Raw genomic sequence first — 14,418 nt, 5'->3', positions numbered from 1 at the left:
AGCTAATTGTAAGGGATTCCAGTGTGTATCTATGTGTGTGTGTGTGTGTGTGTGTGTGTGTGTGTGTGTGTGTGTGTGTGTGTGTGTGTGTGTGTGTGTGTGTGTGTGTGTGTGTGTGTGTGTGTGTGTGTGTGAGTGAGTGAGTGAGTGAGTGAGTGAGTGAGTGAGTGTGTGTGTGTGTGTGTGTGTGTGTGTGTGTGTGTGAGTGTGTGTGTTTAGGTCTGTAGGTGTGTGTAAGTACTAAGGAGCAACAAGGAGCAACAAGGGGAAGTGGTGTATTAGCTTGGAAACAGAAATAGGAGAAGAACAAGAAGACAGAAAAAAAGGCAGACGAGTAAATACGAGGCTCTGCAAGCTACCAATTACTTCACACCGGAAAAAGTTGAACTACAGCAAAGCTACCAACTACATTGTCAAAAAATGATCACACTGAAAATGTTTTAACAAAATTAAGATGTAATACAAAAAGTCACATGCAAACCTTTTCAGTTTTTGACAGTTTCAAGGAAGAAATGTATCCACATTATAGACCTATTTGGATGTGTCATTTCAAATATTATAAATCTATTCAGCATATTCCATTAATACAATGTCGAGCCGTCTTTCAGTATAAAATGTTAATACTGCGATATTTCAGAATTATTTCATTATTATTTTACACTTGCTATTTGCATTATTTTATCTTTCTTAATAATACCTGGAAATGTGCAAAATATATTCTTTACGTGACAGGAAAGATGGGCAGAACATGTTACTGACAAACAGAATTATCTTTTCACGTTATTGAAACTGAGCTGAGAAACTGGAGAGAGAGAGAGAGAGAGAGAGAGAGAGAGAGAGAGAGAGAGAGAGAGAGAGAGAGAGAGAGAGAGAGAGAGAGGCTGATTTTGTGTCAGATTCAGTATTTTTGTCCCCTATTCTCTGGAAGTGCTCACTTATTGGACTGTTTATAATAGGCTACATATACAAACTATAGTGATTCAAAATGAATGATACACAGATGGATTGGAAGAGAATCAGTTGAAATGATGATGAGACCAAAAGCTTTTTCTCCATAAAACTTTATTGTGTATTGTGTTGTATTTGTGGGTTGAAAAATAAAAGTTTACTGTAAACAGAAGGAAGACTCAATGTATTGAACTGTTACTCAACCAAAGCCAAAGATCCAACTCTTTATCAGTTGACTCATGTTAATTGCAGCCTACCTGTGTACAGGTGCTGACATGAACCTACTTCCTACCACCAGTGATGACACAACTATGACTCATGACACGCACGTGAACTCGAGGGAGTAGTTTCTGGATGAATGGGTGACCTGTCGACCAAAGTGTACAGTACAGCTGGATGGTAAAGAAACCTGCTGAAAGCTGATGTGTCAAGCCGGACAGATGTAAGGCTGTGGCCGGAAATAATGATGATATTTGTAAATAAAAGCCTCGCTGTAGAGAAGAAGCAACGGAAGCCCATTTCCGCCAATGTGACGGGGGAAAGCATTCTGTAAGTCATTATTATGACAAATAATGAAAAGGTTTCTCAGTTTTTTGAGATGCTAAGTCAGTATTTTGATAAAGTGTCTCGTTATAATGACTTACAGAATCCTCTTTTTCCCCGTCGCATTGGCAGAAATTGGCTTCCATATTATTATTAACGTTAGTACAAAATACACGTCGCGGAGGTTTATTTTGAGGTAACGTTATATGTCCGGAAGTTGTGAATAGTGCGTATTTGACACGCGGTACGGGCTGACTCCTCTTTGCCACGTTTCACTAAATGACGTAATCTCTCCCGGGGCTTGATAGTTGGCTGTTGCGGTAACGACACACACTCAGCGAGACGGAGAGAAAGAGGCTGGTTAGCTAGACGGTTACTGACACCCCCTGTTTATTCGCTTTCAGCTTATTACGCTTGTAAAACGAGTTATCAGACTGGCTTTAAAGACAAGGCATCTATAAAATAAAGCCACGTATTTGGTGTTATTCCTCACTTGGCTAACCAGCTGGCTAATGTTAGCTGTTTCCTGGTTGGAGTTGCAGCCATTTTGGATTTTTACCGACAAACAAGTAGCCGGCCGTGGTTTTGGGAGCAGTGTCAGCTAGCCACAGCTCCCCTTTTCACAACGAAGCAGTGCTGCTCATCAGACAGGGACAGAGACACATTTCACAGCAGGGGACACACCGCACAACGAGTCAACAATGAATCCAGAATAGTAAGTATGATACGTTACATTTTTTTGTACCAGCTAGCTGTAGTTAGCATTTTGCTAGCAAGGAAGTTAGCGCTGGCAAACAACTTAATATTAGCAGTTGAGCAAAGTTAGCGGCTAACATCAGCTGACGTTAGCCTCAATGTCCACCTGTGCCTGCCTGATATACTGTGGACATTTTCCAGGGATGTCTGTGGAGTGCTGGTGTTAAACACTCATCAGTCGATGGATATTTCTCACAAACAACACAGTGCTCCTGGTGTCCTGTGTTAACGCTGGTAGCCAGCTGTTGGGCCAGCTGTTGGGCCAGCGGCAGTGACTGGGTTCGGTTCGCTGCGGTTCATGCTGATGTAAATACAGGACTGCGAGTGTCTTCAACAGTTGTTTTTATTGAGCTAAAATGCACTAATGTCAGCAACATCCGCTTGAATTAGCCACCTGAATGAATACAACGATCTGACTTAGTGAATACTAATGAATATGAGTGGACAGCAACGGTTAGACAGACGATAGGTATCGCTCTGCTGCTGTTGATGCCTCACTGCGTTTGTGACTGGCTGTTTCCTCGCTGCTGTTATACAAACATACTGTAACTGCCATCCGTTGTTTACGTCCCAGAAATTGGTTTTACCTAGTGTCGAGCATGACTCAGTTTTCAGTCATTTGGTTTAGTAATGCAGAAGCAGCCCCTCCACAGCCTCTCAGTCATGTGTAGGTCACATGTCATAGGACAAACCGTCGATTTCACCACAGCAGCGTTGAGCAATCCAGCACTTCACCCCCGTCTTTGGTTTCCCATTCATAAATGTTCACTTGGGTGGACTGTAGAAGTACACATTTCCCTTGTTTGGCAAGCTGTTAAACCGTACTCTTAAATCAAACAAAAAATGTCATTTCTCTAAATAGGATACCAGAGCCCGTCTACAGAGAGCCTGGCCACTCTCTATTAAGTCCCATTGTACCGAATTTTGGTGCAGTTCCACCAGAGTTCCACTGGGGGCGATCGCCCATGAGTGCTAAATGAATGGGAGTCTATTGAGCTAGACGGCTAAATTTGTCTCTTTCACCTGATTGTGGTTGAGAAATCTGATTGAGAAATTTGATTGTAGTTTTTGCAAGTTCAACATGGGTTATAGGTCGAAAGTTGAATGAACGAGTACTTATGTCATTTCGATTTCTTACAGGTTGAGTTGTTGTTGCCCATAACACGCTAGCATTCTGCTAATGAACGCTGATTGGTCAGTGAAGGACTGATTACGACCAGAGATCCCGCTTGATGGCATCGTGGCATCCGAAGCGGGAATATGAATATTTCGGCATGGTGTTTAAAACAGCAAAACAAAAACTCTTTCTAGCACGTGCATTGACAGGGAGAGCCTAACCTGTGTCAGCTGTGTTGTCGATGCCTCGAGAGAAAAGGAAGTGCAGAGCGTGGAAGCACAAAGTGACTCAAGGCTTGCTGTAAAGCAGTATCTCTGGCCGTACGATGTGTATGACGTCATTGACATTTTAAAAGACTTTTTAAAGCAAATAAGTGACTCTAAAAAATCTAACGCCCAGCAATGTGTAATTTCTTTGCGTCCCCTTTCGAATGCAACATTCAAATTAGTAGACAAAAAATTCTATCCTGAGAAAAGTGGATTTTGAGGGGTATAGCTCCATAGACCTCCATTCATTCTGCACTCATCCTGTGAGCGCCCTCATATGGAACCAGAGGGGGACTGCAACCGTTCAGAAGCCGGAAGTTTACCGAGAGTGGAACTTCTCTCCTTATTAGACATTCTCTGGCGATACTCTGTCCCCATTCCTTTCAGCAGACTGCTTAGTTTTGTATTAATGAGTCACCTCTTTGGCATAGATCAGTGTTTTCCAACCTTTTTCCCAAATATTATTTCCTGTTTGAGGAACTTTTTATACAATTCTGTCTGTATGATGTATTTTTTTAATCATTTTTAACAATCCTATTGACTTAAAATGCTTCATTTTTGACAGATTCATTCATTCATTAACTGTTCTATTAGACGATGTATTTAATATTTACTTTTCTTGACAGAATTTAACCAGATGCTGATATATAGGCCAACTGAATATATTTTTTATGTTTTCTTACACTCCTTAAAATCAAGAAGGCCTCGCGATTTGTTCAAACTCTTGGATTTGAACTCTGTTCTGTTGTCAGAGTTGTGTTAAGCAGTGTGTGGTCAGCCTTGCACAGGGACGGCTGTTGTCCACAGTCACAGGCCCAATGAATAGGGAATGACTGGAATAGAGGAACTGAGGCAGGACCATACTCAGACTGCCAGGCTCAGCTGATGTGTGAGAATGAAGTTGTACATCACTGCCTTCCCTCTATTGATGCAAGGGATGTAATATCAGTAGGTTCACTGCCAAGTGCCAGTTGCTAGTTTTACTGCAATACTTGTCTGAATAAACTATCAAGTTTCTTTGCTGGGACTGATTTGTAACCAGGACACTAGCATCCTACTCAAACCAGGAGGCAGCACATTCTCCTTTACTAAACCTCAAGAAATCCACATCTCTGAGTTTCACATCTGGCAGTCATAACATGCAGGAGAATTGAAAGGAAAGTGTAGTATTTGGTTTTTTTTTCCGGGGCTACGGTTTCTTTTAGGACCTGCGGCCCTTTGCTGCGTGTCATCCTCTCTCTCTGTACCCACCTTTCCTGTCTATCTGAGGATCAGTAGGAAGAGGAAGAAACAGAACAAAGCTGAACAGTAGCACATCTTTCATCAACCAAATGTTAGAAAGGGCAAAGCTGTGTGTTTAAAGTTTGTATAGCTGCACACACAGATATTGCTCTCTCTCTCTCTCTCTCTCTCTCTCTCTCTCTCTCTCTCTCTCTCTCTCTCTCTCTCTCTCTCTCTCTCTCTCTCTCTCTCTCTCTCTCTGTATGTTTGGAGAAGTCAAGGATTATCATTATATTGCTTAATTTCATATGGGTGTAACGGTGGTGCAGGGTGTAGTTTAGACCTGTGTGTTTTTCTGCAGGTTGTCTGGACCTGCCAGACAGGTGGGTCATTGGGCTGGATAATGTTGATGTAATATGCCCTGCCCTTAGTATGCTAGATAAAATAATGCTCTTTGAAAATAGAATAAAAAGTGAGATCTGTCAGTCTCATCTGGGGCGATAACTAACAATTATTTCCGTTACTGATTAATCTGCCCCTCATTTTCTCAATTAGTTGTTTAGTCCATAAAATGTCAAATGGTGAAAAATGTTTCCCAAAGTCGGCAACCCAAAGATATTTACTTTACTGTCACAGAGAACTAAAGAAGGCAGAAAATATTTACATTTGAGAAGCTGAACTCCGAGAATTAAGACTTTTCTTAAGAAAAAGGTAAGTAATCGAATTTAGTAGAGTTAGCAACTAATCAAGTAATCAATGTAGCTCTAGTCACATCCAAGTGTGAACCTATCATGATGTCACCCATTGGTTTGTGGAGTACCATTTGGAGTTGGACTGCACAGTTCCGACTTGTCTGAAGCAGGAAACAATGGCAGCTCGCCTGGTCACACACACTGTCATATTACAGCTAAACAGTACACTGAAATATGTTTGTGAAACGATTTTAGGAGATAAATAGTCCACGCAGTAACAGAATCTGGATCCATATCTGATCAGCACTGTCTAGTTTGACAGTTTGAGTTTGGTGTGTTGAGCTGGACGGACTCACTGATAATGACCTGTCAATCACAAGGTAGCCCCGCCCTTAAGCATACCCTGCTTTATGGTCTGTTTTACTCTAAATAGGACCATCAGTTACTAAATGAACATCATGCTGTATGGAAGAAGACTGAAACTAGAGACTGAGACCAGAAACTCATTAGGAAACTGTTTACTGAGACAATAAATCAAGTCAGAAGTAGGGTCATTTCTTATTTGACTCAGGACTGCAAGGCATTGTTCTTTAATTTGTTGTTCTTTTCGGACTCAGTAGAAGAGGACACGCACCCTCTGTAGTTAAAAACAGTTCATTCTGGGCGCTCGGCCCAGGGTTCGAGTCCAACCTGCGGCCCTTTGCTGCGGGTCATCCTCTCTCTCTTTTCTGTCCTGTCCTTTTCTGTCTATCTGCAGCTGTCTCTATCAAATAAAGATAATGAAAATAACTTTAAAAAAATAAAAAATAAACCAGCTCATTCTAAGGCAACAAAAGCACAATGGTTCTTATATTCAGGTGATTATACACTAATGAAAACATAGCTATGAATATTCCATTTCTGAATAGATCCTCCTAAATGTTACACACTGGACCTTTTAATACATGCTGTACACAAGTGTGGTGTTCAGTACAGCTCCCTGGGGGGAGAAGGAGCTCTGGCCCAGAAACTGAAAATTCAGCTGAATCTACTTGTCAGTAGTGAACTACTGAACTGGAGTACAAAGGTACAGCACATAGCTAGAGTACTTCTTTACTCTGTTGTCCCTGGTCCTTTAAACTGACTTCATATGTCCAATCGCATGATCAGCCAGCTTCCTGCTCTTCCCTCTGAAAATGTGCCTGAGCTCAGCAGGGTTCATTGTCCTGAATCATGCTTCCTTTTCCTTGTAAAAGGCAGACTTTTAAGCCACTCTGCAAATGATGGCACTAATGCTGACGTATATTTGCATCTGACTGACACTGACATTAGATCAAAATAATATTTTCAGAGCTGTGTGTTCCCAGGCCCTTACTATGGCAGCCATTCATGTTCTTTAATGGATAATCTGTAACTCACTCACTTGGTTAACGATTTCTGAATATCCTCTAACTAAAACATTTTTTTTACCCTTCCCTCACAGTGACTATTTATTCAAGCTGCTCCTGATTGGTGACTCTGGTGTTGGAAAGTCTTGCCTTCTTCTCCGATTTGCAGTAAGTTCCTCTAAAATAGCAGATACTGTTTATTTATATTAACTCCATTTTACACTTAAACATGATTCAGTCTTGCAGTACTATACGTTTTAATATGCAGTGATTTCATGCAGACTGTTAACAGCTGTCTTCAGTTGGACAACAATGCACTATGGCTATCTTAGCTGGGTTTCTTATTAGCTCAATAAGAAACTAAGTTACTGTTGAGATAATACGATGCTTACATGTGCAAACTTAAGCAGTTAACTAACTTGGAACTCAGTCACTCACAGAGTGACATGCTCCAAGTTGTGTACTACTGAAATAATCACTGTAACAACAGTGTGACTTCCCTCTTGTGTGAGCCATCTAACTCTTGAGTGTTTCTCTCTCTGCAGGATGACACATACACAGAAAGTTACATTAGCACTATTGGTGTGGACTTCAAGATACGAACCATAGAACTAGATGGAAAGACCATTAAACTTCAGATTGTAAGTAACCTACTGTTTCCCTTTAGCTTTGCAAAGTGCTTTCTCACCAGTGTTCTTCAGTAAACATGGATCACTCAGAAAGTTGGTTGTTTTCATTCTTTGGACATCTGTACAACTGGCAACATCAAAGGAAAAGTCTAATTATTTAGCATTTTTTTACTGACAACAAACCCAATATAAACACCCAGACAACAATGACTACGGTTACATGCAAACTAATTTTCCACTCTTATTCCAAATAGGAATTAAAAGGGTTCTGCAAACAGCATGTTCCTTTTGGTTTTCCAAAAATAGTCCTTATTCTGAATGTAGCATTTTCTGATAGACACATGTGATATGCCAATATTTTGGACACGTAAAATATATTTGACGCATATACAGTGTATCCTGGATATACTGTCAGCGGGGGTTTGTAGTGTGGTTTGCGGGCACCTCTGTGCATTGTAAACAATATGCGAGGCTGGGGTAGAGGCGCATGCACAAAAGCCCACATTTCTGGTTAGGAGGAGAAACACCCCTATTGTTAAACATTAAGAAAGACTTTGATATTAACAAGAATGAAGGAGGTAGTATGTCTTACCAAAGAAAAAAAGTTGTATAAGTATGTATATGTGTGTATGTATATATATATATATATATATATATATATATATATATATATATATATATATATATATATATATATATATTATATATATATATATATATATATATATATATATATATATATATATATATATATATAATAATACATACATACATACATACATACATACATACATACATACATACATACATACATACATACATACATATAGAATTCAAACACATACAACTTGTTAAACACACATTGATTGTTGGTCTGAGCCGGCACATGGTGTTGGTTGTCAAGGGAAAAAAAGTAGAATAATCAGCAGCTTTCTTTTTCCTTTTTTATAAACAGGAATAAGCATGTAAAGAGTGGATAAATCAGATGAACTATGATGCTGCATTAAGTTGTTGTTATTATCGTGGTTTTCAGTGGAGTCTTTTTTTTTTTTTGTCCCAGGTGGCTTTCAGACTCACACAATACAATACAATTCTACCAGGAAGCAGTGAACACTTACAGACTAACTAAATATGATGTTTTCCCTTTGACAGTGGGATACGGCGGGGCAGGAGAGGTTTCGCACTATCACATCCAGCTACTACAGAGGTGCTCATGGTATCATTGTAGTGTACGATGTCACAGACCAGGTCAGTATAACACTACACTATTTCACCATATCTACTAGAACTCATAGTTTCATTCATTTACACACAAGCAGATAAGATTTTGCCCCATTGTACATTTGTTTATTAGTGGTGGAACTTAACCTACTAATTTTCAGACAGAATCTAATTGGCCAGTTTCTAATGCACTGAAATTCAGAGAAATAAAACATTCCTCATTTTGCTGACTAATGGATGACTTTTGTTAACAACCTGCAGAGAAGAAGAGTGTACAGTCAAAGCTGTGTGTATGTGCAGGGGTAGTATGGTGTAAAAACAAAAGAAGCTAGTGTTCACCTTATTGTGAACCAAAATAAGTCTGTCTTCCTTTTACCTAAAATGATCAAAATGGAAGTTTTACACAAGAACAATTAGAGTCAGAGAGGCAGACATTTAAAACTGATGGTGTTTAGACCGCTGAAGCATTGTGTGATGTCAAGGTTTGTTGTTGCTGCACTAGAAATATCGTGACGTGATGTCAGGTCTTTATTTGGCCAGGAATACATCTGGTTTCAGCATTGGCCACTAGGCTTTATGTTTTCATAAAAATGTATCGTTCAGTCGCTGTGAGCGGTTGGATATTGCTTGATAGCCCAAGATGTATTGTAAACTGTTTTTCAACACCTATTAATCATGATGTAATGTGATAGGTTTCAGGTATAGAGGAGTCAAGTGTCTTAGACCCTGACTACCAGAAACTTTGCTCTGTAGTGTCTCCCAATACAAATATGGTCCATACTAGGACTGTTGCCATGGTAATCAACCTCCAAATCAGTATTCGAATGCGTGTTTTTATCTAAAGCCAGGTCAAAACCTTATCCTGCAGTGTTTCCCACCTAGACTTAGTTTAATTTAACATACTGCCAGAGAGAAACAGAGAGGCTGTACGTGTGTGTACGTACGTGTGTGTACGTACGTGTGTGTACGTACGTGTGTGTACGTATGTGTGTGTACGTACGTGTGTGTACGTACGTGTGTGTACGTACGTGTGTGTACGGGGTAAAGAGTGAGCAGATGAAAGTAGTTAGTGAGTAAACACTAGCCCAATGATTGCTTTGCATCCCTGTCTCAGCAACCCCTTCAGAGCACTTTATGTTTTTACATGCAGGCCTGTGGTAGTTCAGAAAGCTTATTGTGTCCTCTGGGTCCCTCTGCCAAAACTCCACTGATGCTCTACCTCAAACAGTCAGGAAATAGTGTGTTTGTGCTGTTTCTTACTTTATAATCAGGAGGTGGAGTGGTGGTGGAACTACAGGAGGTTCTTCCTGAAACCATGTGGTGGAGATGGTTCAGTTTAAACAAAATGACATACAGTTATCATCAGTGATGGGGAATTGAATAGTTGGAACCTGATTTTGCTTCCCATGTCTATTTATCATTGGATAAAGTTTTGGAAGTGAGATCTGCATGTAAACATCTGCTGTGGAACTTCAGTTAACTTTTTTCCAAATGTTAACTTGAGGGCAGACATACATGTAATATGGACATGGACACTTCCTCAGTAGGATTGCTGGTGTCCAGATACAGAAGTTACGAACAGCTCAAAGTCCATGCTGCAGTGACACTGTGTTCTGTGTTCATATAGAGATATGAGAGAGCAAGCCCACACATAACATGTCTTCTCTATCTTATTTATCCACCTTAAAATAGACACACACCTTCACAACTTTCTCTGATTTGCTCTCTTGTATCATATTCTGTCCTTGCAATGTTTCAAACTGATTTGGTGTCAGCCCTGTGAAGGCTGCTGATGTCCTGTAGCAGATTTAGCGTGGTGCTAATGTTTATCTGTTTCATGTGCCAGGAGTCCTTCAACAATGTCAAACAGTGGCTGCAGGAGATTGATCGCTATGCCAGTGAAAATGTCAACAAGCTATTGGTTGGGAACAAGTGTGACCTGACGACAAAGAAGGTGGTTGATTACACAACAGCAAAGGTAAGGCAGCCGGGTATTTACTCTCACACATAAACTGTTGCATGAGCTGTATGGTAGGGAGTGCAACATGTCGGAGATTATTGAACAATGTCATATTTAAGATGGGTCATCTCTAAAACATCAAACGTTGGATGATATCTGGCTTTGCTGAGTACCTATAAGCTGCAAAAAAGATGCCTAAAATTCGCTGTCCCTCCTCCACTGTGTCCAGGAGTTTGCAGACTCTCTGGGCATCCCCTTTTTGGAAACCAGCGCAAAGAATGCCACAAATGTGGAGCAGGCCTTCATGACCATGGCTGCTGAAATCAAGAAGAGGATGGGCCCCGGGACCACAGCCGGAGGAGGCGGGAAGGCCAATATCGACCTGCCCCCCGGCACTACTGTCAAACCTTCATCCGGAGGATGCTGCTGAGAGAGAAACCACTTCCATGTTGACCCCCCGCCCTCTTACTCTGCAGGCCTGTCAGCCTGGCCGTCATCCCCCCCTCAAACTCAACCTTGTCCCAGCAAAGCCCCCCACCACAGCCAGACAGGACAGGGAAGACATGATACATGTCTATGTGAGAACAAGATGAAGTTGCCCGTATTTGTACTGTACATAATATAGCCGCACTACCAAAAACAAATAAAGCATCCTTCTTGTCATACTGTCCTATTACTGATGAAACATTCTACAGATAGGTGATCATTCAACCTGGCCTATTGCCCCTCTCACAGACCTCTCAGAGACTACTCTTTTATTTGACCCTCTGAATGCAGGTTGATGAGAACTCTGTGTGTGTGTGTGTGTGTGTGTGTGTGTGTGTGTTGTGTGTGAGAATGTCTGTTTCTCTGCATTCCTACAGCGGGGTTGGTAAATGAATCAGTTTGATTAAGATTTCTGTTTGTGTGGACCTTTTCTGTTTCTTTTTTTCCTTCAGCTGTTTGTATCAGCATGTGTCTGTCAGCTGTCAGTCTGTCTCCATATGAAGGTGTTTTTATTTTTCTCTCCAGCCTCTGCACAGCAGTGTCTCACAGTCCAGCATCTAAAGTCTAGTGCAAATGTATATGTACATAAACATTATGTATATATTATGTCAAATCTGATTTGCCAGTTCTGTAGTGTTCAATACGTTATTGGGATAGTCTTGACTCTTTATCTCTGCATTAAATTTGTGGCTGAAGACAACTGTAAGTTTGTTGCTCAACATGTAACACTTCAACTTAAAATAAATATTGTACTACCAGACTGTATAAAATGGGAGGACCTGTCTGCGATTCTTGGTGAGATGTGTAGAAAACCTGTTGGAATTATTTATTCTACATTCATTTGGCATATCTACTGCCAGTTAAATAGGGTCTGTTTGCAAATTGCTGTGTAATCTTAGTACAGAATTGCATATATAAAATACAATGTTCTCTTGTTTTCATAATAAAGGCAACTGAATTCAGTTTGAAAGGAACTCTGGGACCAGTGTTTGCTGTATGGATAAGAATGTTAGAACAGTGCTCCATTGTGCAGCTATATATGAAGGTCAGGTCACAACACAATGGCCAGAGGTGTGTGTGTGAAAATATAAGCCACTCATTAGCCAGTTAACCTAAATCCTAAACTGCTAGAGTGTGGCCCAGTTTGTGCTAAACACAAGTCAGCACATTTCACAGGAAATTCCACAGAGTTGTAGCCTGATGGTAACTGACTGGAGGTTCAGTTAACATCAGGAGAGAGGAAGCATCTGAGCCAGCACTTCTCTAAAACACGACTTCTTAAATGTTGCATAGAACACGTCACCAAACAGAAACGCTGACCAGAAAGACTTCCCAGGAAGCTTTCAAACAAGTGTTCATCCAGTGTTTAAACCTGAGACGTTATTGAACAGTTACTCCTGCATTTGGAATGTACATTGTAGTTAAATGGGAAGTATAATTTATGCTAGAAATTGTGTTTGTCAGAAGCATATTTAGATAATTACTTCTTGCTAAACAATATCTGAGGCAGAAGTATGATTTACAGCAGTGGTTATTTCAGTGGGTCTTTCTTTAAGGAACCCTTTTTTATAATTTAGTAAACTGACGACCCTGTTTCAGTGACATTTTATGGATATTTCATATTATATTCAAAACTGTACAATCAACCCAAACAGTGAACTCAGTAGCAGGTGTAAGTTTATTTAATAGCAGTGATTTGGATAAAGTTTGAGTTTATTATTTCCATATTAGGGAACTTTTCATACGATTCTATCTGTATTATGTATCATTTTTTAAATAATTTTTAACAATCATACAGGCTATATAGGCTTTTTGTTTTTTTGTTTTTTTTTACAAATTCAGTGTTTTCTTCTCATTGTTCTATTAGCTATTTGATCTTTTCTAATGCAGGACGAGGCTGTTTATCAGAAAGTGTTGGCTCAGGTCTTCAATGTTAAAATCATAAACAATAATCTGAACTTTAATAATAAAAATCTCATTTAGTTTCCTTCACGGAAATGAGCGAAATACTGAGATATGCCTACTGTGTATATTTTTATAGATTTCATACACCACTCATTATCAAAAAGGCCTTATGACCCCTTGTGAAGCTTTGGCAACGCCTAGTGGAGTTCCTGACCCCCAGGTTGAGAAGCACTGGTCCCCCTTCAGTCAGAAATCAGTGATTCTTCCTGTCACTACAGTATGATGTTTAAATGCTGTCTGTGCAGAGTTTGGAAAGTCTGGAAAGAGTGGAAAGTTTCTCTGTGCTCAATGAAAATCAGATTTTAAGGGGCGGGGTCTATGAACATGATTTGTGACATCACAAATAGTTAAGAAGTCATCCTGGTCCAGTATCAACTTGTACAGTGTGATGTAGAAACTTGAAACCACCAGCGCACATCCACTGAGAATGGACTTTACAGTGAAGGAGGAGACATCTTGTGTCCAGCAGGAAAACTTCAGAAATAGACAACATTCGCATATTCAGAGATTCTGGAATTTTGCCTTGTTAAGGTGTGCGTAAAAAATATACTTTTTTTGTAGAAAAAACATATCAGACACACATTATTGTTCCAAGCAGACTAACATGTCTTAATACATGTCTGGAGGGGATCTTTTAATAATACTTTAATACATATCTTTAATTATACTGAGTGTGTTATATAATCTATATTGCATAAATCACAAAAACAAACAAAAGGTAGATAAGTACAAGTGGGAAAGAAAGGAAAGATGTAAGAAAAATATGAAGAAAAAAAAGTCAGAAAGATGAGAGGACAAAGAGAAGAAAACAAGGGAGGACAACGAATAGAATGAAGAAAATGAAAGAAGAAGATGGGAGGAAGGGATAGAGGAAAGGCAGAAAAAAGAGATATCCAGAAAGCAAAAGGAGAAGAAATAAACAAGGAAAATGACTGCGGGTGGGAAAAAGGAATATGGAAACTAATTTCCGCCAATGTGACAGGGGAAAAAATATTCTGTAAGTCATTATAATGAGAAACTTTCTCAAAATAATGACTTAGTATGTGAAAATAATGAGAAACTTTCTCAATAGTGTGACTTAGTATCTCAAAATGAAGTTATTTTGAGTTTATTTTGAGTTTCTCATTATAATGGTTTACAGAATGCCTTTTTCTCACACTGGCGGAAATGGCCTCCACAGAGGAATATGATTCACCAAGTATCATTGGTTACATTGTACATGGAAAGATAAACCTGTGATAACTAGA

General features: G+C 39.7%; 1 protein-coding gene across 1 annotated transcript; it reads left to right on the top strand.

The window, feature by feature from the left end:
- The first annotated feature begins 1,771 nt into the window (after nt 1-1,771).
- On the top strand, nt 1,772-12,180 carry LOC127377008 (ras-related protein ORAB-1). Its single transcript, XM_051424532.1, has 6 exons — nt 1,772-2,206; nt 7,006-7,078; nt 7,456-7,551; nt 8,692-8,787; nt 10,607-10,738; nt 10,950-12,180. The coding sequence occupies exons 1-6, from the start codon at nt 2,193-2,195 to the stop codon at nt 11,148-11,150; spliced, it is 612 nt and encodes a 203-aa protein (XP_051280492.1). The 5' UTR covers nt 1,772-2,192; the 3' UTR covers nt 11,151-12,180.
- The last annotated feature ends 2,238 nt before the right edge of the window (nt 12,181-14,418 follow it).

This window comes from Dicentrarchus labrax, unplaced genomic scaffold, assembly GCF_905237075.1.
Source record: "Dicentrarchus labrax unplaced genomic scaffold, dlabrax2021, whole genome shotgun sequence".
NCBI classification, from domain to species: Eukaryota; Metazoa; Chordata; class Actinopteri; family Moronidae; genus Dicentrarchus; species Dicentrarchus labrax.
Note: the sequence above shows the minus strand (reverse complement) of the source record. Positions and strands in the feature narration are given on the sequence as shown.